Genomic DNA, 27,636 nt, shown 5'->3' with positions numbered 1-27,636 from the left:
GATTTAGAGAATATGGCTGTAAACATGGACTTCAAGAGGGAAGGGACATTTTCATGTTTGCTTGCCTCAAGTTTAATTGTGTTTATTTAAAAAAAAATGTAACATTTGTCATGCTTTAAAAATCTGCGACAATCCAAATGGTTGTAACAAAAATATACACTGTGTTGATGACACATAATAGACAAATGAGAATCAAAGGGACTTTTGAGACATAACAGCATGTTACAAGAGAATAGAATCAATAGTTGCGGTGTAACCCATACCTGTCACTGTCTTTGGAGACGTAAGGCCACTGCAGCTCAGTGGAGGTCTTTGCTCCATAGAAGTCGTTTAGGATCAGGTCCAGGTTGGCTTGATTTCCAGTCTTGTTCATAATCTGTTTGATTAGGCTTGTGGATATCGGCACAGCACAGTTAGAGGCATCTTTGTCCTCCCTACAAAAAACAAAAACACAGACAATGTGACATATTACAAATTAAATCAGTTTTGTGGATTTCTGAGCAAGATAATTATGTATTCCAACCAGTTACATTTGTAATGGATACTTCTTAGTCAGTGATATCAAACATGTTCTGTCTTCTTAATTGTGCCAAAACCACCCTGCCATCAGCAGCGTTTATCTTCACTATCTCCTCATGATGTGCTTAGGCCCCAAATGCACTTGTATATTTTTCTCAGTAGAATTATGTTTACAATCTCCGCCAGAAACGATTCCTATTTTCTCTTATTTTGCGATTGAGGCAAATGCCATACGACAGCTCCTCCTTATCCCCATTGTTCCACATTACGACCTCTATCTAAACTTTGATTGTACCCTGAACCTCTTTTCAAAACCAGTTTGTCTCTGTATTTTGTCTATGTTCTAGTCTAGTTTTACAAATTCAGATACATCCAAGAAAATTACGAGTGTGACATTTTCCTGTTGAATCCTGCAGAACCAGACAGTGGTCAACGATGGAAAATCTCAATAGTTATGGCCTCTTTGATTTCTTTGGGCAGTATCCTGTTCCGCTGACCGCTTGGCTTAAGTCACGCGGCCAATGGCAGGCGTGTATTAAAAGATCTTTTGTGTTATGAAAGGAACCAAAGAGTGATCAGTTTTGGTTTTAGGGGGAAAGACAAAGTGGTGGGACAAAGTGTTGACAAGAGGCTTTTCATGTCAATATATCCTGAGGGAGAAACTACATGAGGCTATGATTTTAAACCTCTTTTTTTCAGATTGTGGTGACCCTGTGTGAGCCAGGCAGGACATCGGTCGGGTTCGGTTGTGTCTCTTGTGTCGCTAAACCACAGTTATGCTTTCTACCTTGTTCATTAGGAGCCACAGGCATGTATAATTACAGGAAGGGAAGACGAGCTGTTGACCAACGAAAAGGCCGACTCACTATTTGAATTTTTGGGAGCCATCTCGGCTGTACAAACGTCTAAAGGTGCAGTTTTACCATTGTGGCTTTGGAGTTGTACGGGATGAGGGATGGATTGAGTTTATGTGGTGAGCGGTGGTTTAGACGGGGGGGCGCAGTGTAAACACTAGAAGCATTGTGGTCACCAGGCAGAAAGACAAGACACTTACAGTTTGCTTTTTGCCATCATGAAAAGGATTTATCTAGAAAAACATCGACTAAAAATATTCCCAGTCGCTGTACGGCACACTGCGGTTTCTTTATGGCAGATGAAATGAAAACAAACTTTGTGACCAGATATCTAAACAAAGAAAAGTAATGTGAAAAAAAACGGGGAATCAAATGTACGCCGCGTTTATTCAGATCACCGCTAGTTGCTACCAACACTGTGATTTTTCATCCACGGATTATGTATAAAACAACAACCATTACAAACGTGGCGATAACAAGAAAACCATGTAGCGTGATTTTCCATCGGTGCCACCCAGGCTGAAAATACCAATCGCCACTTCAAGGATGTCAGACTGGAGAAACAGCTATGTAGACAACGCAGCTACACTAAACAAGAGGTGAGCTTTGAACTGGACGACAATAAACACAGGTTTGTAATGGTTCTTTCGCCACTACAATAGAATAACAGATTATTGACTGGGAAAAAAAAAGCTCTGAGAAAAAACAAACCCTTATTTAAAATTGTTGCATGGGAATATATAACTTTATTTTAAATTATATTTCTCTGCAATGGTCACTGTTATTTACCTCTTAACCCCCACCTGAATGGAGTGCATTTAGTATAGCTTTACCCAAATGTGAAAGCTTACAACCTACATGCCAGTGTTACGCCCCCATTTGAAAGCTAAGACCTACAAAACTTATCCAAATGGAGTGCTTTGTTGCCGTGTTGTCATCACGTTTTTTCTTCATTGTGTTTCTGTTGCTCTTTTACATGTTTGATGCGTTTTCATTCTCTTTTTTTTTAATCTCATCTTAGCCGCTTTTTTGTTGCATTTTCATCTTGTTTTGAGGCTTTTTTTTTATTTATCAAGAAGCATTTAGTTCTTGGGGTAAAACCAAACTGCAGAAAATGTGCTCGGTTCAGGTGGGGGTTAAGGGGTTAACTCAACATCATTGAGGGTAAAAGCAAATGCGCTGCTCCAAAGCCTGAACAAATGAACACGCTCCATTAAAAAGAGCACAAAACAAATGAAAATGCTCATTGCTCCACAGAAGAAGTTTTACGATTTACTTGGAAATTTGATAAAAGAGCAGTGGTGCCCTTAAATGCCCCATCTTTTACGACGGGTGCCTTTCCTTGAGCGGAGCATTGAATGAGGTAAGTGTCTATTAAGTGTATTGTAATACAAACCGATGGAAAGCATATTTTAAACCTTTTAAAAATATTAGCTCCAAGAGAAAAAATCCTTCAAGGTCATGTCAGGTCGTTCACTTTAGTTGTAAAATTAGGTGTTAGCCCAGGCCTTTAGCACGAGGGCCATGGGAACAGTTTCACCACCAATGACACTTTAGAGTCAAGTCAACCTGAGCTACTGTTGGCTCGGTCACATCAGGTCATGCAACTTAAACATATTTTTGTGTGAAAATGCACCTCTCATAAGAACGCAGGGAACTCTCCGATGTCCGTATTTTAGATCAGGATCTATGCTGCCTATGATTCAAGACCTATTTAAGAGTCTGTAACTATCTTTTCTGTAACCCATAGAGCCAGTGTGAAGAGGCAGAGGGGGGATATGTGTGACTGACTCTGCCCATGATGAAGTGGGGACTGCCACACTTCCCCTTGGCCAACCCTGACGTCTCGGGACGATCACAGAGGGACCACACACGGAGAGGACACATCTGCACGTGGCATTACTCATCAACACGCCCCTGCAAACATGTTCGCCATCACAGATAAATAGGTCCGCCGATACGTGCCAAAACCTGCTTTCTGTTAGGCCTGGTATCTAAATGAGCGCAATTATGGTTCTGATTTGACATGATGAAAATAGAGCTGGTTTGTAGCAACTGCCAAAATCGACTTCCTTTTGCCTAAATATCAATCCCTTAGTGTCGTCATATTGAGTCAGAGAAACCAGAGTCGAAGTGTCTTTTACCATCTGGCTAAATAGATGCAAAAATAAGTCATTGCAGGAGACAAGTGTCAGGGTTTTACGGCAAAACGAGCTGTTTGACAGTGAGATAATGTAGTACCACAAAATGAGCCGGCACTATAGCGTAATCGGATTTGTCACGGTTTTGAGAAAATGTCAAGCAGTTGGCAGTCGTTTTTACAATATAAAGATGGCGATTCTTAAGAGACCTAGTTTTTGTCCCCAATACAATGTTAGCAAAATATAATCCTTGATCCATCTGGTTTAAAAAGAGAGATTCAATTTTACACCTTCAAAGTCAAATTGTGCAAGAAAATAAAGCAATGATGTTCTTCGCTCATCCTCAGAGTAGTTACCTGGCCTGGAAGGTGAGGTGGTGTGTCAGATCAGCCTCAGTGTTGAGAAGAGGCTCCTGATGGCCCTGTCCCAAGACGAGCTGGCTCTCTCTCAGGCCCAGACTCCTCTTCTCCACATGAACCATGACAGGGTCGGGCAGGTGGCTTCGCATCACAAACAGAGGGCTGAACACCACCTGAAACACCCAAGAGACAAGGCAGTGAATATGAAGACAAACGTTTAACGGACGTAGTGCTTTTCCCGCTGACTCACCACTCTCTGCTGCATGTGAGTATCAGCTTCAAGTGTGATGAGGGCGCACCAAACATACAGCAAAGAGCCACTGGAACATGGCACCTGCAAATGCACAAACAACAGGTGATTTTTATTACTATCATTAAACACCTAAAATATGCACTTACAAACCACATAATTAGTCTAAAAACATTTCAAAGAGCATTTAAGGTCAAATCTCCATGTCTGAGAATGTAAAATCTGTATACTATACCCCTTACACGTCTTTGCAGTGTTTTTCTCACTGACAGCATGTTTATAGCCTCCATCAGTAACGCATTATCATGCTTTGTCCTACAAAACACTGTTTCTTGGCTTCTATTGGTGGTAAAAATTTGAGCCCTGACTCATAATCTCACAACTTAGAAGAAAAGTGCTGAGGCCAGATCTCAGACTTGCATGGGGCAGTAAAAATCTTTGTGTTTTAATGGCTGAGAATTTACCCATAGAAGACCAAGATGTTTTATAGTGTCATTGGTGTTTTGTGCTCGCTCCTCGTTTAAGGCCTGCTGATGCCAAAGCACATAACAAACTGGTCTGGTTTATGACGTACAGGGGATTTCACTGTTAGGGACAACAAAACAGAGGAGAGTGGCTCATGCTAAACAGCCTTGTTGGATTTGGGAGGTTCCAATCCTGGCTGAACAAATTGTTGAGATACGTCAGGGCCATCAAAAAGTCTTTCCCCTATAAATAGGGCCACGAAACTGAAATATTTCAAGGATTGTGTCTCACAAATTAACTGCATTAAATTCAAAAAGTGCTAACCCAGAGCAGGGCCCCACAAGTGAACAAAATAATATGCAAGGCTCATTATATTAGTCAAAAAAAGGAGATTGAAGTGCTAAAAATTTGGGAATCCGATCCAAACAAAAATATGAAATCTGCATTAATGTCAGTAACCGGCACATCCAGTCATCATTAAAATACTATTATTATTATTCACTGTATTCGATAAAACATTTCTAAAACAAACAATAATGGGCTACATCAGTTGAATTTGACCCATTGTGTTAAAGCAGTACTCAGACAAATGGAGAGAGGGATATTGTACATCCAATTACACAATGGAGATTTTTTTTTTTACTCAAACTTGGCTGTAAAAACTGTTTTAGTGACGCTAGCCCGCTGTTAGCTTTTCCCGTTAGCCTGTTAGCTTCTTCTTCGTGATTCCATTAGTGTGTATTGGTGACTCCGACCCGTAGGCAGCAAAGTTGCAATTGGTTTTCTGGCCAAGGACACCAGTGGGAGGTGAAAGACCCCCAATCATTTCTTTATTTTTTATTTCTTTATTATTTATTTGGTCGGGTGTGCATGTTAATGATCATACATGGGTCTCATGCATGTAAACAAACCACACCGGATTGTAGCCTTGGGCTAATTTCCATCCGTGGCCCCTCCATGCACACTCTCAAACACACTCTCATTCTTCCTGGCCTATTGCACATGTTTTTAGTGGTAGGGGAAACCGGAGTACCTGCAAATACAGTACATGCAAACTCCACACAGAAAGGCCCCTGGTGGGAATCGATCCCGGACCTTCTAGCTGTGAAGCACGAGCTCTTACCACTGTGCAACCGTGCTGGCCAATATCATCCCATTAACACCTGTATTACCCCCAGAGGGACTACAAAATGGATTTATTAAGGTAAACAAGTTACTTAGTACTACTTTAAGTAAACACTAAACATTGAGGTGAGGCTACTTTTCAGTTTTATGCAGCTTAAGTCTGGAACAGTCTTTCTGAAGATGTCAGAGGGGATGGAAACAGTTTTAGCTGTGCATGTGACAACCGTCCTGTTTTTCTGTCATGGTTTATTGTGTTTGCCTCAAACTGAAACTACATATCGCCTGCTTTTAACACAGTACCGTTTTGCAAATCTCTTCGAGCTACATTTTTGTACAAATCATGCTTATACAAATAAACTTGCCATATTTGTGTCAAGCAGTGATTGTAGCACAGTTTAATTAAGGTAAGTAATTTCCACTGTGGTCATGTCTGCTAAAGGCCTAAAAACAAGGTCACGTCGACCTCCTGTGCTTTGTCAAACCTTAAGGACAGGGGCGTACAGTGTTTTGAGTGGGAGGAAGGTGAGATACAGGAGGCTCTTCAGATGGATTATGGGACATTACAGACAGAGTTGGACAGGGGAGTGATTCAGCCCGTGGAGCAGGTGGATGAGCCCGACGCCAAAAAGAATAAAGTAAATACTGCAGAGGAGTTAACTGCAGCAAGACAGATGAGGCAGAGAGCAGGAGCACGGGAGGAAACCGGAGAAAGAAATAGCAGCGAAAGACAGAGATAGAGAGATCTAAGCGCTCAGCTACTACAGCAGGCAGCTCTCTCATAATGAGCCAAACTCCACATGTGAAATATGAAGGGAACAGATAACAGACTGAGCTGGAGGAGAGGCAGCAGTGCTCACATTCAAACTGGAGTCCAGACCAGATCAACCAAGACACAATCAGACCAAGAAGGATTTCAACAAAGGAACTAGTGTCAATGAAAAAAAAAAAAACAGCGACAAGACACAATGCATAATGCTTAAGTGGTCAATGTATGCAAAAAAATATATAGCGTAAAGTTGTACTAAAACTGTGTCGGATCTGAAGTTCCCCAGTATTACTAAACACAGAAGCTGGGGAAGTGGATCAGCTTGTGTTAACAGCATGGGCTCGTATCTGGATAAAGAAGCAGAAATACTTATCCGGAGAAGAATAATATTCACAGGGCCAGGAACAGCAGGGGGAAGAGATGGAGTGACTGTTTGGCCCGACTCCAGCAGTGTGAAAGTGGCTTCAAAGGCTTCTCCCTGTGCCCACATATCAGCCAGAGTTTCCTGTCCACGGTTTGGTGTTGTTATGAGAGAGCATAAACTGTATTTTCTGCCTCTCAACATCTTCCTGGTCACGGGTTAGAAAGTGCGGGACCGTGTGTGTGCGGCGCGCCACATCGGAAGGAGTGGATCTCGGAAAAAAAAGGAGAGTACAAGGACGTGCCACTGCGGCCACCCATGATGAACCCAGGCGCCCAGACCCGGTTGGTGGTCCCGGTGCCCGGCTTCAAACGTGTGAGCACAGAGCTGGTGGAGATGCCGGTGTTTGCCTCGTGTCTATTTATGTTTCTCTGTTGGAGCGCTTTTATGATTTTGGATATTGATAAATTCGAACCAAGTCTAACCATTTTTCCAAAACGTAGGACCGAAATACATCAAAGAGAAGCAACAGCTGTGTTATGTTATTTCTTATTGTTAATTTGAGAGAATATGGCACGAAACATCGTCAAGTCCTAGATGGGAAGGTCAGTGGTTCTTTATGAACATGAACTGAGCACATTTTGTCCAGTTTGGCATTACCCAAATCTAAAAGCTTCTTGAAAAAAGTGTCAAAATAGGAACAAAAATGAGAATGAAAACAGAACAAAAAAGTGACAGAAAAGCGGCGATAACTTGATAAACAAACAACAAAAACACGACTCAAAAGTGATGAAAAAGCCACAAAAAAGTGACAAAAAGCAGCAAATATGTGACGGAAAAGTGTCAAAAACATGATGAAAAAGTGTCAAAAAAGGACAAAGAAAAAACACAACAAAATTGGTTAAAAAATGTGAAATTGCCTTTTGGTTTTCTTTTATTTGACCTTTATTTATCCAGGATAAAACACATTGAGGTTAAGAATCTCTTTTTCAAGAGTTTTGGAGTTCTTACCTTTCAAATGAGGTACACAGGCCTATAGGCTGTAAACTACAGGCTAGAAGTTTTTAAATGTGGGTAAAGCCGAACTGGAAAAAACGCTCGGTTAAGGTGGGGGGTAAGAGGTTAATTGGCTGCTTGAGTGTATTTGCAACACACTGAAGAGAAATTGTTGGACATTTAGTACAAACTTTAGCTTGAACACTTTTGACAATGACATATGAAAGTTGTCTAATGATTTGTCCACATGTTGAGATTGCGTTACCTGTACGACAGAGCTGGAGGTGCTCTTGTCCCTCCTCTCCAGCTGGACGTCCTGAGACCAGTCCTCGTCCCCTTTGGCCCGCACGCACAGTTCGGTCATCTCAGCATCCTCCAGGACGTAAGACGGCAGTTTACCCCCGGCCTCCAAGCAATCGCAGTGCTCCTTCACCACCGTCTGGCTGTCCGAGCCCACGTAGTGCTGAACCACCCGCAGCTCGATGTCCTGGGTCAAGTAGCTGCACATCACCTGCCTCCCACAGATGATCACCTATACAGGAGACACAAGGTATTGTCACATCCAAAATGTATTAATAGAGCTCCCTTTTATGATCTCTGTTCTTTAGTTATTCAAAAATAATAATACAAAAAAAAAAAATTAGAGAGAGTCAATCCACGTCTTGTTCCACTGGATTAAGAAACCACATGCGAGCCACAAATAATGACCGATGTTTTCCTCTGTTTAGTAGCTTTGTGCCACTGGTTGGATGGAGATTTTTCGGTTTTATAAATACAGACAGATCTTCATGTTTTGAGAAAATAAACCCACGTCCAAATATTTTTTTTCCAATATGAAACGAGATCATAACAAACATTAAAACTGTGTCGACAAAATTCCTTCATGTGGTTTGTAAGCCTTAAGTAAAGGTAGCAATGACATGTTGTGGAAGGACTTGCTGTGGTAACATGGCAATGACGGCGGCAAATGTGACTATTCACAGAGACCGAGAGATAATTTGATTAAAGTGCATAATTAGAAATAGGTACGACTCAGCAAAACAAGGATATGCTCGTGTAAAAAATGTTTGGGGTTTAATGAAAGCCTGCACGAGCTTCTTCCATCAATGAAATCACTTCTTTCCTCAACTGGCCATGAGTAAAGTAAATTCTCCTGCTAATCATTGGACCTGAAGAGCCTTTTGAGGCGACTGTCTTTGTGTTGGGTTTTACTGAAACCAACAGATCTCCTCAAAGTCAAATTACAGAAACAAATTAATAAATTCACCAGAACCTGATTGATTATATACTCAAAAATAAACAATACAGCTGAAACTACAAGCAGATCTACCACTGATTGTGCTTGCACCAAACAGCCGGCACTTTGAGATTCATCCAAATCTCTTCCCAGGGCCACTGTTCTGAGCCACTACCCACTCATCCTGTTGGGAAGCCAGTTGCTGACGTTTGGCCCTGGGAAGAAACTGGAGATGCAGTGCAGAAAGTAAACTACAAATAAGCAACATTTTCTTGAAATGAGTCAATTCGCCCTTGATTTGAGTAACTAATTTCAAACAGTCTGTTCATGGGGCACGTTTTTTCTCTGCACATCAGCACAACTTTATTTTTAGTTAATGAAAGAAGTACTAGTAACTTGTGCCCCTAGAGGCCATAAACACAACTGCAGGTGTCGTAGCATGTTTTTTCACTCATTGTCCGTTAGAGTAAACACTACGTTGACAGAAAAGACAAAGGGAGAGAGGGATATTGTACATCCAATTACACAATGGAGATCTTTTTTTTTTCACTCAGACTTGACTGTAAATACTGTTTAAGTGGCGCTAGCCTGCAGTTAGCTTTGCCTGTTCGCCTGTTAGCTTCTTCTTTGTGATTCCATTAGTGTGTATTGGGACCTCCGACCCGGAGGCAGCGAAGTTGCAATTGTGGTTTCCTGGCCAGGGACACCAGGGGGAGATGAAAGACCCCCCAATCATCCCATCAACACTTGTTACCCTCAGAGGGACTACGAAAAGGATTTATTAAGGTCATTTTTGCTCATCTCATTTTGAAGGCAATGAGATGAAAGTGCAAAAAACTTTCAACAAACTTTTAACTTATATCTAGATTACTTTTGTCCAGCTGTTTTGATTGATCGGAAAATGGGTGCTGTAAACTGGAAAGATGCAGTTTAACACCATCACATTGTCATCATCAAACATTATGAATAAGTGGAGAACATTTTGTTATTCTGCCATAAAAATATTGCAGTGTAAGCATCACACAAGAAAGCGTCTTATCGGAGGGACTGATCAAAGTCACCATTTCCTTTTTGATCAAATCTGTCTGATGAGAATATAAAGCCCGGAGCCTGCTTCATATCAAACCCTTTGTGTGTGACAGATCTGAGTGCTCTCCTTTTTTTCCAAAGGTCACACTCTGTCTTTTTCTTTTCTGACATGTCTCTGTGGATATAAACCACATATAAACTTGATCCATAGTCGCTGGTACATAGCACTCTCTGATGCATGCGAAGCCACGCTCAGCCGCGCCGCAGCTTCAGGGGACTGGCACTTTAAAAGGACCGGGACATGCCTTTGTTTCCCTCGTAAAATGTAGGGGTTATTTGCTGTAGCAGGGCTGTGCGTGTGCTCCGTAGTTGGACTGTGGTTGTGATAATAATCTTGAATTGAAGTGTTTGCTCAGAAAGACATGCATGCCTAATCTCTGCATCCGTCAGTGCTGTGTACCATCTGCACACAACACACAGCGGCACAGCCAGTAGCGGAAACAAGCTAAACAAACACATTTTCTGCCCCGTCTATTACTCCTATGCATCATGGGATGTGGAGAGACATTGTCAGACATGTATGGTCTATGTGGCAGCCGTGAGACCCATTCACTTCAATAATGTTCACTTAAGTAATGAAGAATAGCCCTGGCTTACTGCAGGGTAGAAAAAGAGACTTGTTTTTCTATTGATTAACATTTGCCCACATGCTTATTTTTCTTTTTAGTACACAGGTCAGTATAGTGTGGAAGCTGAGGATGGAAAGTGACGTTCGGGGTGGAGACTTGAACCCACGACAGTCCAAGAAGAAATGTAAGAAATATAAAACACATCTGAAGAGTAAGGTAACAAGGTATTGTATAGACGTTGTGTAGTGCTTTATTCGTGAAATACAGTAAATGTTTTCCTCTTTGAGTCCTATGCCGTCTATTGGAGGTGTCACTCAAAACATATCAATGAATCACAAAGGGACCAACTTGTAAACAGGGTCTGAGATGAAACAAGAAAGTAATTTGAGTGTCCCAGCTTGTTTTGTCTGAGGAGAGAAAACGACAAGCGCCACACAACACACTATTTACATAACATTGTGTCACCCCCGCACTCTCATGGTAACTTTAAAAAACACAACAGAAAGCTACAAACATGACTAAGCGCTGCATTATTGGTGTGAAAGCTATTGGTTCTGACTGGCTCTGTGGAAAATGATGGAACACTGTGTTCGCACAGCTATAAAACAGATAAAGAAACACAACAACGACATCATAAAAGAAGATTTAGAAGGGCTTATCCCTAAAATGGTTGCTGGGAAAAGGCCAGGCATAAAAGGCATAAAAGTGACACATCACAGTGGCACCAAAGACAAAATACAGCAAATCAGCTTCTGCTTTTGGTAAAATCGCAACCACTTTAAAGATTTGCTGCAGGTTTACCGTAAGTGGTACCAGACTAACGCGTTATAATAATGCGTGTATGTATGACACGCACATGGACTTTCAATGGGAGATTAGTTATACAGCTTTCACTTTGACTTTACATCAAGACAAACATAAACAGAAGCAGCTCCGGGTTTTCAAATGGACACCAGATACAGCATTGTTCAACACAAGCTTTGAGCTTGGGGTGAAAAATAATGTGTGAAAGATTGTACAAATCTATTATATGGCTTGACTTGGCCACCAGATAAAAACACATACAAATAACTGTATAACGTATTATTATAAGGTCAGGGTTATTTTCTTTATAGGGAAATGAAGAACAATGCAACTGGTGCAATGAATGCAATGGGAGACTAAAGCCCTCAGTGCGTTTTGAGCTGAGGGAGAATGTTAGAGCACTGGGGTAAATCTGGTAGCCTGGTTTTTGAAACTTCATGGCCATTTTGTCACTATGGACACAAAATTCAACAGACATCAGCAAAGAATCCTCCCCAAATTGATAGTTAGATTCCCATAATTTACTGTATTTCCTCACATGACCAACTGAAACGGTCCTTTTTATAACTGAGTCAAATGCATTTTTATTATTTGTTGTGCTTTTGCTTACCACACTCGGACATACCTGTTTCTGTACCCCGGCGAGCTGCAGCACCTTGATGATGAGCGAGGCGGTGCGCCCCTTGTACTGGATGGTCCGGAGCAGAGTCCCTACATTGTCAATGCTGAAGGCCTCGGACCAGCGCCAGTTCCCCCAGCCCTCGATGCAGATGTGCAGCAGCTGTGGGCACATACAGAGACGGGGAGAGGAGACATCAGAGGTTAGTCGCCTTGGCCTTTATTTATCCCCATGCACGAGGAAAGCTAAACAAGTAGACCGTGTTTAGAGCAGGCTGGTAGTGGAGAGACCTGGTTCCTGTTTATTGGTGAGCTGGGCTGGCTGCATGTTGGATGGAGAAACGGCAGTGCGTGTACAATAAACCAATGGAAAAGACCTGATGTGGAAGCCCATAATAACTGCGCGGCTGGATTTAGGAGGCTGTGTTCTCCACGCGTCTAAATAAGAGGGAAAACAGTTTGGATGAAGGACTTTTTCAACTTCACTGTTTGGAGGAGCATCAGAGAGTGTTTGGATGTAAACACAGTGACCAACAAACACAGCACTCCCACAGACGATGCATCACTGTGGCACAAGTGGGTTAAGATTATGCAACAAAGCACTAATCATGTTATTGTGGGTCTTTGGTAATAACTTTTACCTAATGTAACAAGAATAAACACGCTGTTGCTTAGATATAATCATTGTTATTGTTATGACCATTTTTGAAAGGGATGAAATACATACATACACCTTACAATGAAAGAGCAATATAATATGCGTGTCTAAATACAAGGATTAGAGGTCGACCAGGTTTTTCTAAGGCCGATGCCGGAGTCGATTATTTTGGACATTTATTGGCCGATGCCGAAATGCACGGCCGATATTTTGGCCCATGTTTCCAAATGTCTGGTCTATAATCCTGGGAAAAACATAACATACTTGGCCACCTCTATTGTATTACTTTAGGTGATTCAGTCATAGCTTCTGTCCCAGCTTTGATTACCCTCCATTAGCATTAGCATCCTGTCGTTAGCATTAGCATACTGTTGCTTGCTGCGGCATTTTGCGCTGCGATCAAAAATACAATTGCAGAGGTTAAAACTGACTCTCCAGGTTCTGTGCTTCAAAATGGCATACTGCATGTCCATATCGACTGAGGTTTACAGAAACTTGTGTTTAACAAACATGTAGCTAACCAATTTTCATCGCAAAGTTTCCCCTGAGGCTGAGGAAGTTGTGGGAGGAATTGTTTTAAAGTCCTGAACTCGCTCTTTCCAATGCTTTTTTCAGCGCTAGATCAGCCGATAGACGATACTGTAAAATCCCCAAATATCGGCTCGATATACCGATATATCTACCTCTCGACCTCAAGGATGTCAACACTTTTACACCCAAATCCAACCATGGAAGTATTTTTGAAGCCATTTTAAAAGGTGAAAGAGTATGTCAAAATAAACAGTTAATTGGTTAATAGGTGAAGTTCTATCCAGGATATTTGCGAAAACATCACAAAAGCATTTGGAGATTAGAGGGAAAGGAGTGGTAAGAACATATGGGCTGCAGTGAGGTCATCCGTGCGCCTCTCCGTACGGGACGCCTTGCTCTACATGACAAGGAAACTCATTTGTCAAACAATGAACGTGTAGTCATGAGATTATGGTCACAATACAGGAGCCGAATCATAAATAAGAACAGAGATCTGAGAGTTTGTCCCCCTCCCGAAGCGCCCGGGGCGACCTTAAACATGACTGAACTTTCCGTGCTAGCCGACAAAACCCCAAACTTGTAACTAGCTTGGACAAAGGAGGAACATGAGAAAGACAAAGAATGCATGCGAGCGAGGGACAGAGGAGACAGGACGGGGGTTCGGGATAGTCCCACAGGAGGACGGACTAAAATTGGATGCCTGCAAAGCATTTTTGAAGATTTACACTTCGTCTCATCACCGAATGTGCTGAACGTTTAGCCAATCTCTTGAAAGAAAAACAAATTACTGCTGGGGTCAGAGGGCGCGAGGCGACCCTGGTCAGGACCCGGGATGTTGCTCGGCGCTGCACTCTCTCTTCACTGTTTGAAGGCAGATTTCTTTACAATAACAATCTCAATCAGAGCCCGAATCGCTGGCTCTCGGCGGGCCCTGTTGACTGTCGAGTGAGTGGAAGTGACATAATTTCTCCGATCTGCTCCTCTGTGGATTTGGTCACACAGAAAAGTGGCAAAGCACAGTAAACAGCAAAGTGCAAAAGGTTACAGTGAAGGCCTGAGGCTTAGAGACTGCTATGTGACTCTCTAGTACGGGTAAGCTCACAGTAGTTTGGAGGAAAAACCTTTAGAGGGCAGCATTAAGTTTAGTGCGAGCGGGTATTTGTTTTAGTTGTTGGAAGTACAAGTTGTAGACCAATAAAAAATATGTGAAGTTGCCTCGATGTTAAAGCAGAACTAAGTAACTCGTGCCCCTAGAGAGATTAGCGCCACTGCATGTGTCGCAGCATGTTGTTTTACTCATTAATTGTCCGTGAGAGTAAATACTACGCTGACAGAAAAGACCAAGGGAGAGAGGGATATTGTACATCCAATTATACAATGGAGATCATCATTTTTTTCACTCAAACTTGGCTGTAAATACTGCTTAAGTGGCGCTAGCCCGCAGCTAGCTTTGTCCGTTAGCCTGCTAGCTTCTTCTTCATGATTCTATTAGTGTGTATTGGGGCTTCTGACCCAGAGGCAGGGAAGTTGCAAGGGTGGTTTTCTGGACAGAGACACCAGGAGTTGAGAGATGAAAGACCCCCCAATCATCCCATTGACACTTGTATTGTGTATTGTACTCCCAGATTATTAAGGTAAACAAGTTACTTAGTTTTTCTTTAAAGTTGGAGGGCCAAACAATGAACTAAACTGGGTCAACAGGGGATTGTGGTTGGTAAAGACTACAAACTAATTCCGCATTGTACATACGCTACATATAAGTATAGTAGTATAAGTAATTAGTAATTGTGAGGAATTAGCTTAGCCAGTTTTCAGTACAGTAATTTGTAGATAAAACATTTTTTTTTAATTTGACCTTTATTTAACCAGAAAAGTCCCACTGAGATTAAGAATCTCTTTTTAAGGGGAGTCCTGGCCCCAGAGGAGACTCTATTGTACATGTTTTTAGTGGTAGGGGAAACCAGAGTACCCGCAGGAAACCTGTGCAGACACGGGGAGAACATGCAAACTCCACACAGAAAGGCCCCGTCCAGGTGGGAATCGAACCCGGAACTTCTTGCTGTGAGCCTCAAAAACAGTTCACTCCTGGATTACTCTGGCATTTCCCAATGCTCACTTCTAGTCCTATTTTTCAGAGTCGGGTTAGACTAGATTGAAACCATACAACAGTTTCAGTGCAGTCAACATCCCAAAAAGACAATGTATCTGCAAAACTTGGCATAACTATATAGTATCTTGGATTATTTGGTAAAAACATTTGCTTAATTTAAAAAAAGACTTTCTCTTTATGTTGTGTTAATTCTGTCAGAAATAACCCTGCCACAGTTGTGCCCGGACCGATTTGTCATTTCAACACTTGGTTCTGTTTTAACCCCGGTGCCCTCCCTCGCTCCCCTCGCCCCTCACTCCATCACGCCTGTGGCTCAACTTGACCCTTAGAGAGAAGTCATAATAACGTCTCTCCTCTAACTTCAAACAGCGACTGCCTCTTTGTTTGGATCCATCACTGCTCTGAGTCAAGCAAAAGGACAGAGCAAACATCGCAGTGGTGACGCAGATGAACAGGACACGTACAGCGTAAAGAATGAAAAATAGCCCCGTGGCCCTTTTGGGTACAATGAATGGACAATCAGCAACGTGCAGGAAAACCCATGAGTCACCAACTATACTGTTTTGTATCTAAAATATAAACAAAAATCCAGTTCGCATTGCATTCTGGGTCATTATTCAGTGCTTCTAGCCTCAGGCACGCTGCAAAACCATAATCCCATCTGTTTTCTAATTCTGAGATCTAACCTCAGAAACCAAAGTGACGAAATGCCCCCAAAGGACTTGCACAAGAGAGAAGCACGAAATGTTCATATTATGCTTTCATTATAGAGTGTGGTGGTTGGTACGACAGAGGCCACGGGATGAAGTGACAAACTAAACACTGGACACTTTCTCATCTAAAATATTGGACATTAAGAATTAATTAAGAAGCCAATAATCAAGTTTAAGGTATTGTCTGATAATCTTGGCACAATAGCATAACAAGATATACTTTTTTCTTTTACTCATCAACTTGATTTTTAAATCAAATAGATTTTTTGCCCAGCCCTACTTTATCACATAAGATTGCAGAGTAAGAAAGTCTGAAAGTCTAGTTTACAATGTCCTTCCACCATATGCGTTTCAGCCATCATTACCTTGCACATTATTTGTGTATAAAATGCTTTCTTTAAGTATAGCAAGTTTAGTAGCTTGTAATTGCAAATGTGTCAAAGTAAACAAAGCAGCACAGCACGATTATCAGCATATTTGCTTGCCATAAATGTTTTGGATCTAATGTTCCAAATTTCCCATTGATACTTGCCATGGCGACAGGCTCAAACCCTCATCCAAAAGCAGCTCTTAACCCAAAGCGTCAGAACAAACTTGGATCTTGACAGTATAAAGCAACAAAATATTGAATCTTTGATCCGGGCTCTCCTCTGTTGAATCTCGAGGTGACAGTGTGATTAGGGCTGGCTGTCAGTGAGCGCTCCGACTCCAGGACTGAAGTGGGCTCAGTCTCTGTGCCACAACGAGCTGCCGCGGGGTCATTAGAGAAAAGGAAAAATCACAATAACTGGGTCTGATCCTGGGCTGTTTGTCGTCTGTCAGGGGTTCAGCGATAGCTTGATTAGGGACCATCTCAAGATTCTACAGTCCTGAAACGTCAGCGTAAAAAAACACAATTTTTTGTTATGCTATTTGACAACATAATAGCATTACCATAGACAAATCAGATGCAATGCTCGACGCTGTGTGTTTTCCAAAAGCACATCAAGAAAGATAATTTAATACAAGCAATTTGAACGTTCAGACCTCCACCAAGATCTGAGTCTAGTGTAAACATTCAGTGACGCCTCGTAACTGAAGTCGGTGTCTGCACTGGGCTAAACAAGTTTTGAGATTTTGCTAGCAAAGCCAAACTGGATCCAAAAGATTAAAAAAGTAAACATTCATTGAACGATAAAATCAGAGTCACAGATTGTGAAAACTAGAAAACCAAACTGCATAGTAACCTATCTCTCTCAGCCTCTCGTTATCTCACGTACCCCTGGAGTCCATGTACCCCTGGTTGGGAAACACTGCACTATGTTATTTTGACGTAATGGTGTATGCGTGCCGATACTAATGTTGTTTTCCGATCCCCTTTGCACCCCTAATGATGACGGCTCATTATTAATAGCCTCCAGTGGCCTAAAATTGCACTTTGAAGCCTGGCGGTTTGATACAACTTGCATAAAACATGATATGGGCAGGTTTACAGTCTTTGCCACAATCCAATCAGTAGATACAACTTCCAGGTACAGAGCCGTGCATATCGAGCTGCCTGCGACATGTGTTTCCAGATGTCAGGCTCTGCAGAATTTGTGACTAAACTGCACCTAACAAGGACCACCTGTCTCCTCCGGCGAACATCAGAGCGAGCTACGGAGATGACGGTAAATCATGTACGGTCTTATCGGACGATCGTATGACGTTTTTCAGAGCCGCCATTTCCAAAACTGGCAGCCATGGAGACGAGATGCGAAACCCAAACAGTAAAAGGAAATGGTGTTAACGTTTTAGAGTGACCTCCTCCGCACGTCTCAACTCTAAATTATATGTGGTGAGTCAATCAGCAAGACAAACAACTTTGGCGGATTCTGTGTCAGTGTCTAGGCGAGTCTGCGACATGCTGCGCCGCACCACTCAATAATTAAAAACACAATTTCCAGTAAGTACTAAAATATCAAGAAGTCATAACCAAAATAGTGACTGGTGACTTCCTGGTAAAAGTCAGGCTGAGTGCAAAGCCAGAGTCGCAGACGGGAGACACACAAGATGAACTCTTTTCTGCAAACAAAGCGTTATTCAAGCCACCCCCAATTCCAAATCGGAGCGAGTCACCCCTGCCACTGTAACCGCAGCTCATCTACTGTCCCGGGACAGGAATGTGTGACCCGTGGACCGGATGAGGTGTCGGTCTGTCTGCAAAGAAGTGGTACTAATCAGTGGTCCGACACTACAGTGAGTGACTGATGAAACCGCAGCCGTTTTGGAGATGATTCAATGACTGAATGCTTTTCCTGAGAATTTGGAGGGACGACTACAGGAAACACTCTTAAATTAGGGTGAGTGCGTGACTTAAAACCTGGTGATTATGAATATGAATGAATGTTCAATGCTTACTTGCAACCAAAACATCAGAATGGAGTACAAGCTCTGGTTATGTGCACACACTTAAGCATGTAGATATGATACATGCACCAGGAATGGCATTAAATGTTTGAATGCAGGAAAGAAGAATCCTCAATTTAAAATATTTTGAAAGATTTTTTTTTGAAGATTTCTTATGTCTAACAATGATATCATCAAAAGGTACGTAGTAGAGGGGAGAACAGGTTGCTTTTTGCTTTCAGTCGGATATTGTTCATCAGGTCCAAAAACTCACAATCTTTCTGAACATGATAAAAACATGCAGTGCAAACTCTGTCCTCTTATAAGCATGTTAGTGACAGACTTAGCAATACTGGGATGTTCTCAAGGTGCATGTTCAACATGTGTCCTGGGACTACAGTGGAAAATTTGGCTTTTGATAAATAAATCAATACACTAAAACAAATTCTCCCATTGGAAAATGACATTAATCGCACATGTCCCGCCGCTGCCTGACTTTGGCACGAGGAACAGAGGCCGATCTGTTCTGGTGCGGTGTCTGTGGGACCGGGGGCTCACTGCAGCCACCTACAAATGAAAACCAGACACCAGAACAAAAGAAGAAGAGCGGGACAGAGTTGCAGTAAAAGAATAAGAGCTTCGCGTAAATGGGTTAAGGGGGAACAGAGAGACACAATAGCCTGCTTCGCCAGGGCATAGGGGGCAGAACTGGGTAACATGAGGGGCTTATGGTGGCTGTAACAGCTGTCTGAACTGCCTGACACAAGAGGCAAGGCAGCGCAACATCAAAGTCCACATTTGCAAGTCTAAGAAGCGGTTTTGCGAGGTACAGAGAGGAGACATTGTGTGGGTCTGGTGGTTGACAGAAGAGACTTTAAGAGGTTTCTGCTTGACTAACATTGTTCCATATAGGCCTAGTTTTGGTTTTGGACTGAGGCGTCCTAGACATCCAGGGCCCGAGGGGACTGGAGAAGACAAGTGCTCACAGCAGCGGGAGAAGGAGCGGACAAAAGAGGAACTGTCTGAGAGGAGACCACAGCTCGAGGGGAGAGACGAGGCAGCGGTCGGGACGGGACGGAGGACAGGGGACAGGAACATGTCTGACTGTCCACACAACAAAACACAAGTGCTTAGCTTCTGTGGAAAACAAGAGGGAGGAGGTTACAGTAACTCTGAGCAGATAGTGACGCCTTTTCAGTTTTCCTAAAAGTTGAAATATGAAAGAAAAAAAAAACATGCAGCTATCCCTTCAGGTCTCAAACGTGATCTCAGTTATTATTTTCTCCAGCATGATATTGATGTTTAAATAAGTCTGTTTGCGTACAGTTGGAGCTATTCAGTCGAGCTTTGACGTTCGGAAGCAAGAGTTGAAGTGAGGATCACTATGAGCCGTGCGATAACGTCTTGGAATGTCTGACCATAGATGTGAATATATCATACCCCCCACGACAACTGACAGCTTACTCTAATCTTTAAAGTCAACACTCGCGTGGCAATGTGTGTGTAGAAACTGAAGAGAGCAGCTTTAATCTATTGGTTTGCTTCTGGGCAGGGTCAAAGTGCACTGTGTGGCACTGTCCATGGTGCTGAGGCAGGACCAAACGAATGTGACCCAGACTGGCGTTCATAAAAGACAACGATTTGTCATAACCACACAACTGAGAGACTGAGATTGACTGTTTCAATCCATTACTGTGTGTGTATTTTATGAATAACCTTAGTGCACTGGGCGCACATTTAAAACCAAAGCCTTGATGAGCAGTATGTTGAATATCTGACATCACATGAGATTTGGCGATTTTGCTGAGAATTTGATTATGTGATTATAAAAAGCTGCAGTCACAATGTGGCACGTGGTCATTAGAGCATACCAACACTTGCGTCATGTGGCCAGCAACAAGGAACAAAAAAAAACACCCCTCGCATCTGTGGTGTGGGAGACTTTTCAAGGCCAAACGAGGAAGAAAACAGATTTTTCAAAGTGCTAACACATTGGCATGTTTGAAAAGATTTACATAGAACAACAAATATGACATTCTAGCTGCTCGGATCTCGTCAACATGATAATTAAATTAATCTCCCCATGTCAGAGAGAGGGATCCACTGGGACAATGTCTAAATACACACATGTTTACACACAGGGAAGATGAATCTGCTATCACAAATGAAACAACTTGTAAATCATGTGCAAGAAAAGTAAGAGAACAAACGTATTTAGTGTAAGGATGAGAAGACTTGATGGCTCACAAACATTGCAACATCAAAAGCGGTAACTAATCAGGATTCATTGTTTGCTGGGATTTACTCCAGCAGCGATGGGTTTAAGGTGGGGAATACGCACACACACAAGATCAGAGCCCGAAAACTCAGCTGACACTCTGCCCATTAAATAAAATAATGATAAATTGCAGAAGGAAAAAAAGTAGCTTGAGTACTTACTGGCAGCTATAAGTTATCACAGAATGACACAGTGTGAAAGCAGAATATCTCACTCCTCACTCCTCACTAGTGGGAATCTGCATCTTCAAAGACAAATAATGACAAATTAGCAGGACCCCAAGTTTTACAAATGAGCTCACCATAGAGTGAGCACTGGGAGTAAAGTCGCTGCGTCATCAGTCGACCAGTTGTCGCAGAGAAACTCATTTGAAAATGATTTGTCATATTCAGTGTCAGAGTCTCTGATAAGCTGAGGTTTTCTGGGTTATGAAATTGATAAGTAAAATAGTAGTTTCATTACTATAGCAACAAAGACAATACAAAACGTGAAATATATTTATATTAAAAAAAAAACTATCCCAAAAACTTCACGAGCACCTGTGAACCTTGCAGTGGGAATTTGATCATTGAGTCCAGATACGAGTGAGCTCATTCTGTAGATAAAAATGTAACTGTGTTTCCTATCATTTGCCTGATAAGAAAAACAGCTCTTGTACTGGCTTGTTGAGTTTTAACAAATCATTTATCAATGATGTTACACTGTACAATTGTGTGACTGCATATTAGGGCAACTAAACATGTCATTTCAGAATTTTAATGACTTTAGAGAGAGTAAAAAAAAGGTATAAAAGCTATGTATTTTTTTAAAGCTGCCCTTAGCTGTACTGGATTTATTTTTCATCAGTAAGTGAAGTAGTGAACCCTGGTCTGCTCAAAAAAAAAAAAGACCTGACAGCTCCCTGCAGATATTGGATTATTAAACAAATAACATGGACATTTTGTGAGGATTTCAGCTGCATCAGAACTGGTCAGTCCCATGTTTCTTTTGTACATTTCTGCCATAATGTTTAACTATGGCTGTGTTGCAGACGCTAAGTGCTGCTGTGTCTGTTGTTGCGGTGGCTTTGAAAACGAGACCAGCCAAAATGGACACAAGCCGATATATATTAAAAAATAGATGCTTCATCTTGATTTTAATTCATTGATGACAGTCTTCCCTTTAATATCAGGGCAGCCCAGTTTTCAGACTTTCAGACCCACTTGTTTTTACGAAGGCTATTAACCAAAACTGAGCAGGACATTGTTGATGGTATTTGTTTTTGCATCTTTATTTCTGCGTTCATTAAATTCATATTGCATTTTATATACATGTGCTTTTGTGTGCAGCACTTTGGGCAGGAATGTTGTTTTAAATGTGCTCTCTGTGAATAATAAATAAGCTTGACCTTGACGACCCAATATCAGCACAGAGCAGTTTGACCTTTGACGCAACAGAAGTCTCTCTGTGGCACTGTTTGTTTGCATTGGTGTGTAGTCTCTCCTCTGAGCTGACGAGGGAGGCCCAGCTCCTCCTTCACTTCTCATTTGCAAATCACTGCATTCTTCAGCCCCACTGTAACCCTGCCTAGAGATGACTTTGTGTATTTCTTGGACCCCGGGAGGCTCACAATCAATGATGATAATCCCGGACTGACTTTTGACCGACTGAGTCACACACCATTTGTATCTCGCTGTCATGGAAACCAAACTCAAAAAAATCACTCGCGGAACAATATTGGGAGATCTTTATAACGTAGTACCTGTCAAGTGAAAGACAAGCCTGGGCAAGTGTCACCGCTGGATGAATTACTTTCCTATCACTGCGCTGATAAACTTTTAAAAATGTCCCGGTGAGAGCAGAATTTCACGGGCCAGCGGTTCAGGTTACGCCGCACTAAATTGGACATCGCCATAATGAACGATCCAGTGAGTAGCCAATATTTAACCTTTGGCTGCATGTCGCTTCGAAATACGAAATAATACATTACCTTCACAGAGCGAGCCCTTTTCTGAGAATCTAAACCAGGAACAGGGTCTCCGGGGATCAAAGCCGTCTTCATCAGTGTCTCTGTGATCAGCCAGTCCTTGGGTTAACCTCATATAGCTCCGGGTTAACCTCAGCGCACAATGGATGAGGGAAGAGAGCAGGACGACTACAGACCACTTCACTTGAGGGCAGTGTTTGTTAAACAATAGGGTCAGGGCCACATGATGACGAGATGTTTCTGAGCATTTGAAGTCCAATGCATACCAAAGTTATATTGAAAAATGAGGTGTAACGTGATCTTAAGGACGACGAAAAAAAAACCCTAATAGCGCAGACCGAAGTTCACAGAGTGTCTGCAGTGAGCAAACAGAGCACGCATAAACACAGATGATAAAAGCCCTGCCAAGTAACCACGCTCTCAAAGTCTCCTAACAAATGTTCACTTAAGGTTTACTCCGTGCCAAATCACAACAACACACCCACTGTAACTCATGCTTTTAAAATGACAGAAAACATACGGCAGCCATTTGCATGAACCGGCCTCGTAAACTTAGGTAGTATTCAAGCCGTTTCACTGTGGTGTTTATTGGGTTCACCGTCCCGATAATATAAAATAAACTACATTATGCACAATGTACGCAATCTTCTTTCAAAAGCTCAGAAGGACGGGGTCAGTGCCTCTCCGTCATGCCTGCTTCCAACAACACGGCCCATCTAACCGCACACTAATGGTCCCGGGCCGCTATCTCCCACACATTACTCCTGGGAACCACTCATCCAAACACACACACAGACACAGGCCTGCTTGCAAGGCTAAATTACACTTTATACAAATTGTGAATATTTCTTGTAGGCACTTAAAAAGTCCTTTCTGAAATCCAGGGGGCTTTTTGACGCCCCTCGTCCCGCTCACCGCACTAACCACAGGGATTTCCATCAGTCGAGCTGCATCCTGTGAGGGGCAGCCAGATATTCCAACCATTCTTCCCCCTCACCACACGCCAGAAAAACACTCAGGGCGGAGGCAAAATGTGTGTTTGTGCCTAATTATTTAGTTATCATCCAAAAAATGGATCTGTATATCTTCAACGAGTCAGCGTCTTGCCTTTAAAATCATATGAATGTGGGTATTTATTTATGTGTATAGCCCTCTAATAGTTGGCTGGTGATGCTGAGGTGTGAAGGCATGCCTAAGAAACCAAACAGAGAGGGCTGATAGAATCCAGGACTAAGGAAGTGTTTCTATTATTGTTTATGAAAGCGCTGAAACGTGGTTATGGATGAGACTGAGGCGAGATCCGAATTGGTCCTTTTATCACACCTATGTTGTGGATGACGGGAGCAACAGAGGAGCCGGAGGGAGTGGTCCTGGGACAGAGAGGGGCGACCCATGTTAAGTTTCGTGTTTCGCTGCAATAACACGCGTCCGGGGGCTGCAGGAGTGAGAGAAGTGACAGATATTCGAAGGTATGTCAACATCGCCACAAGTGTACGCTGGGATAACACACTTACAGCACTCGTTCCCACAAAGCCACTCGCAAGAGCACGAGTTTGGGTGTCTTCAGGTTTTGAGAACAAGCTGAAACAACACGGGGGCCTGTTCATTTAGGGAAGGGTTCTCCCATAATTAATGTTGTATTAGGTCAAAGGTGCAGTGTATTTGGTGAAGTGAACAGACAGCTCTGCGAAGTGTGGTTTGATGCTTTGGGAAAAGTTACCAGCAATTAGTGCGACATCACTTTGTGGGGGCCAACTTTGTTCTCAAAGGCGACAGAGCATCTCCAAAAGCAGCTCGCATAATGTTATGACCCTAATTGGTAAGTTAGGGCTTCTATTGTATACAAAATCTACATGCAGTGTCAAAGTACATGATTCAGCTTGACCTAGCTTCCCTTTTTCCATGTCCTCCCATTTTACTCACTTGAGGCCTGCTCAGTAACTACTCCTTCCACCACTTCATGGCCATTTGACTTTCTATTTCACGCGCCTGCCCTTAACTTCTCCTGTTTTTTTGTTTTTTTTTGTGCCGTTCTACATCCAATGCTGCAATTTTTCAAGATGATCTCATGTCCAGTAGACTCTCGAGGGAGTCAGGGGAGAGAGAGGGGGGGGACAGATTACTTTACACGAGTAGCTCTGGGTTGTGTGTGAGCGCGGTGAGTGGACAGGTCAGCTGGGACGTCATACCAGAGACATGAGGACAGAGCAGGAGTTTGACAAAGGGGAGGTTGGCAATTATCAGCGAGAGAAAGAGAGATGGAAAGAGGAAACAGCAGCAGGTCACTTGCAGGATTATTGCATTACATTGGTGGCACAGTGGTTAGATTGTTAATGTGTTCCCAGGTGGATGAGAAGAGCGAGAATAAAATGATTTTTTGTTTTTAACTATATGCAGGAAGGGACTAGATTCTTTGTGGAGTCAGAGTTTACGGTACTTGACAGGGATTAAAAGCACACAGTTGCTTCTGATCCAGGACAGAACTGGATATCCCGCTGGAGTCAGGGATAGGGGGCTGGAGCAGGACAGGCCAGACAGGGGCGTGTGATCTCAGCCACAGCGGTCCCAAACAGAGGGGATAATGACTGGGGCAGAGACAGCACTGGGAACCCCATTTGCTGTTGTTGGACGTTGTTGAGAGGGAGACACAAAAGTCCAAAAGTGGGACCCTGAAATGAGAGGGGCAGGAGATAGTCCAGGTCTCCTGATCTCATCGAGCTGCTGGAGGCAAGAACCAAGACTGAAGGCAATCAACCCAAGCACATGTCATGGGAATACTGGAGTGAGACTGCAAACTGTGGAAGAGAGTGTGTGGCCTTCCAGGGATTTGGTTCACACTTCATGGGCCTTAAGGACTGGAGGGACAAAATAGTTTTATAGGCGAAGCAGCTGACTCCAGTTACCATGATTCAAAATGCAATAACTTTGAAGAAAGGCAAAATATGGGAATGGCACCTCCAAGTGCTTAATGCCCAAAATATGAGGGAAGATGTGACCGAGTGACCAAAGTGCAAGGCGGGCCGAGCAATCCATAGATCCTATGTATAACTGGTGGAATAAATGTTTTTTTCTTTTCATTCCAGTGAGACCAGTATTATGTATAAATCTGGTCAGTCTATAAAATCATCGCTTGATAAAAAAACAAGACAAATGATAATGATATCAAATCCAACTCTGCAACATTAACTACCCCCATATGAGCTAATTTTAGATCCCAAAAGTGTTCACGGCTTATGCAAGGGAGGGACTAGTGAATGCGTGTAATGGACTGGAACACAAGGAAAGGCAAAGACAATATAAAAATGTCCCACAGCAGTTAAATGTACGGTGTAAAGGGGGAAAAGATGATGAAAACATAGATGTCAGTATAGAGCTGGGGTCATCACTCACACAAACAGAGCTGCTATTAGCACTGTCCGGCCCATTTGCTCTAAACAGCCGTTGAGCTATGAGTTGTTCAACACAGCGTTTGGTGTTAAATTATAGAGAAATGTAAAATATATGGGCTGCGGTAGGAGGAAATGAGTGTGAAGAAAGACACAAAACAGTCAGTGCATCATTGGCTGTGGAGGACCTGAAGCCGGGTAAGGCAGCAGGTTAGAGGCTAATTGGGCTGGGAGTAGCTTTGGGTTAAATGGAAGAGCTAAAGTCATTGAAGTAGGCATTTCATGAGCGATGACCTATGGCGATTTGAGTAGTTTCAGACACTCGGAGGAATAAGGGACTTAAACAAAACAGCAGAACCATTTAAGCCACGATTCCTCGAATTGATTTGTGACTAAAACAACACATTGTGATGTACAGGATACCAAGAGAGAAATACAACTCTTACGTCTTATCAGCATGACTATTTGCACAACCTAAAATGCAATTAGATGAGGAGGACATCAACCTAAAGAAGTTAAATATTTGGCAAAGCAGCAACAATTCTTATTTATCTTCTTTCACAAATCACATTTGTCCAAAGAGCACATATTTTATATACCACAAATACAAGATGGAGGGAATAACACATGACAGAACCATCCTGGAATTGCATTCTTCTCCGATGATGACATTTGGCCCGTGGATGCACTTCTTCATCCAAAACATCCCGAAAAACACAGAGGTCATTTTGACTTTGAGAAAAATGAGGTTGTATTTGCCATAGAGAGCCAACATGCCACTCTTCACTGTTCAGAAATGGGTGGAGGTTTTTGAGAAGTATATGGAAATTGCTGTTGAATACACTAAGCAAAATGTTATTTGATTTTTGTTGTGCATTCAGGTCACAGTTTAAAGGAGTAAAGTGGTGGGTTTATTTGATTCTTGACCAGAGTTATGTGGCTCATTTACCTCTAAACTAGAAGATCTGTCCTTTATGTTGAATTAAAAGGACCTTAGCCTTGGCATCTAGTGTCTATATAAATGCATCGACTTTTTCTTTTTCGTATTGCACATACAGACACAGAGAATCAAAATCGCATCACCCTCAAACAATCCTTTGTCATTGATACACCTTGTTTTGAGCGGTGTGGGTGTGCTTTAATAAGAGTGAGGTAAGAGCAAAGATTAACCAAGGTGGATGATTAATACAACTTGACTTACTGACTTACTGCGAGCAATTATGGCCATGTCTTTTCTCAAGCCTGACTTTCTCACACTCACGGTGCAGCATATGGGGGTCCCGAAACATGTGCATACCAAACACACACGCAGATGCCACGGATCGCCACACAGCCCACCCTCCGCTCAACCTCAAAACCACCAAGGGTTAAATATAATCAATCTTCTTTAACAATGCTGTCAGGGGAGTGTCTGAGAACGCTGACAGACACAAACTGTTGTACGTGCACTATTGTTAGCCCAGGCCATAGCCAG

The 27,636-nt window shown here is 42.5% G+C and overlaps 1 protein-coding gene across 1 annotated transcript in view; it reads right to left on the bottom strand.

Moving 5' to 3' along the window:
* Positions 1 to 27,636, bottom strand: part of vps13b (vacuolar protein sorting 13 homolog B) — a 265,484-nt gene that overhangs the window by 25,577 nt on the left and 212,271 nt on the right. The window contains exons 47-51 of the mRNA XM_079561422.1: positions 12,161 to 12,316; positions 8,102 to 8,368; positions 4,124 to 4,207; positions 3,871 to 4,046; positions 264 to 434 (exon numbers count right to left, since the gene is read on the bottom strand). Of these exons, the coding sequence (XP_079417548.1) occupies positions 264 to 434; positions 3,871 to 4,046; positions 4,124 to 4,207; positions 8,102 to 8,368; positions 12,161 to 12,316 (854 nt within the window). The remainder of the gene's footprint in view (positions 1 to 263; positions 435 to 3,870; positions 4,047 to 4,123; positions 4,208 to 8,101; positions 8,369 to 12,160; positions 12,317 to 27,636) is intronic.

This window comes from Gobius niger (assembly GCF_951799975.1).
Source record: "Gobius niger genome assembly, chromosome: 8".
Taxonomy (NCBI): Eukaryota; Metazoa; Chordata; class Actinopteri; order Gobiiformes; family Gobiidae; genus Gobius; species Gobius niger.
This window is presented reverse-complemented; position numbering and strand designations above follow the sequence as displayed.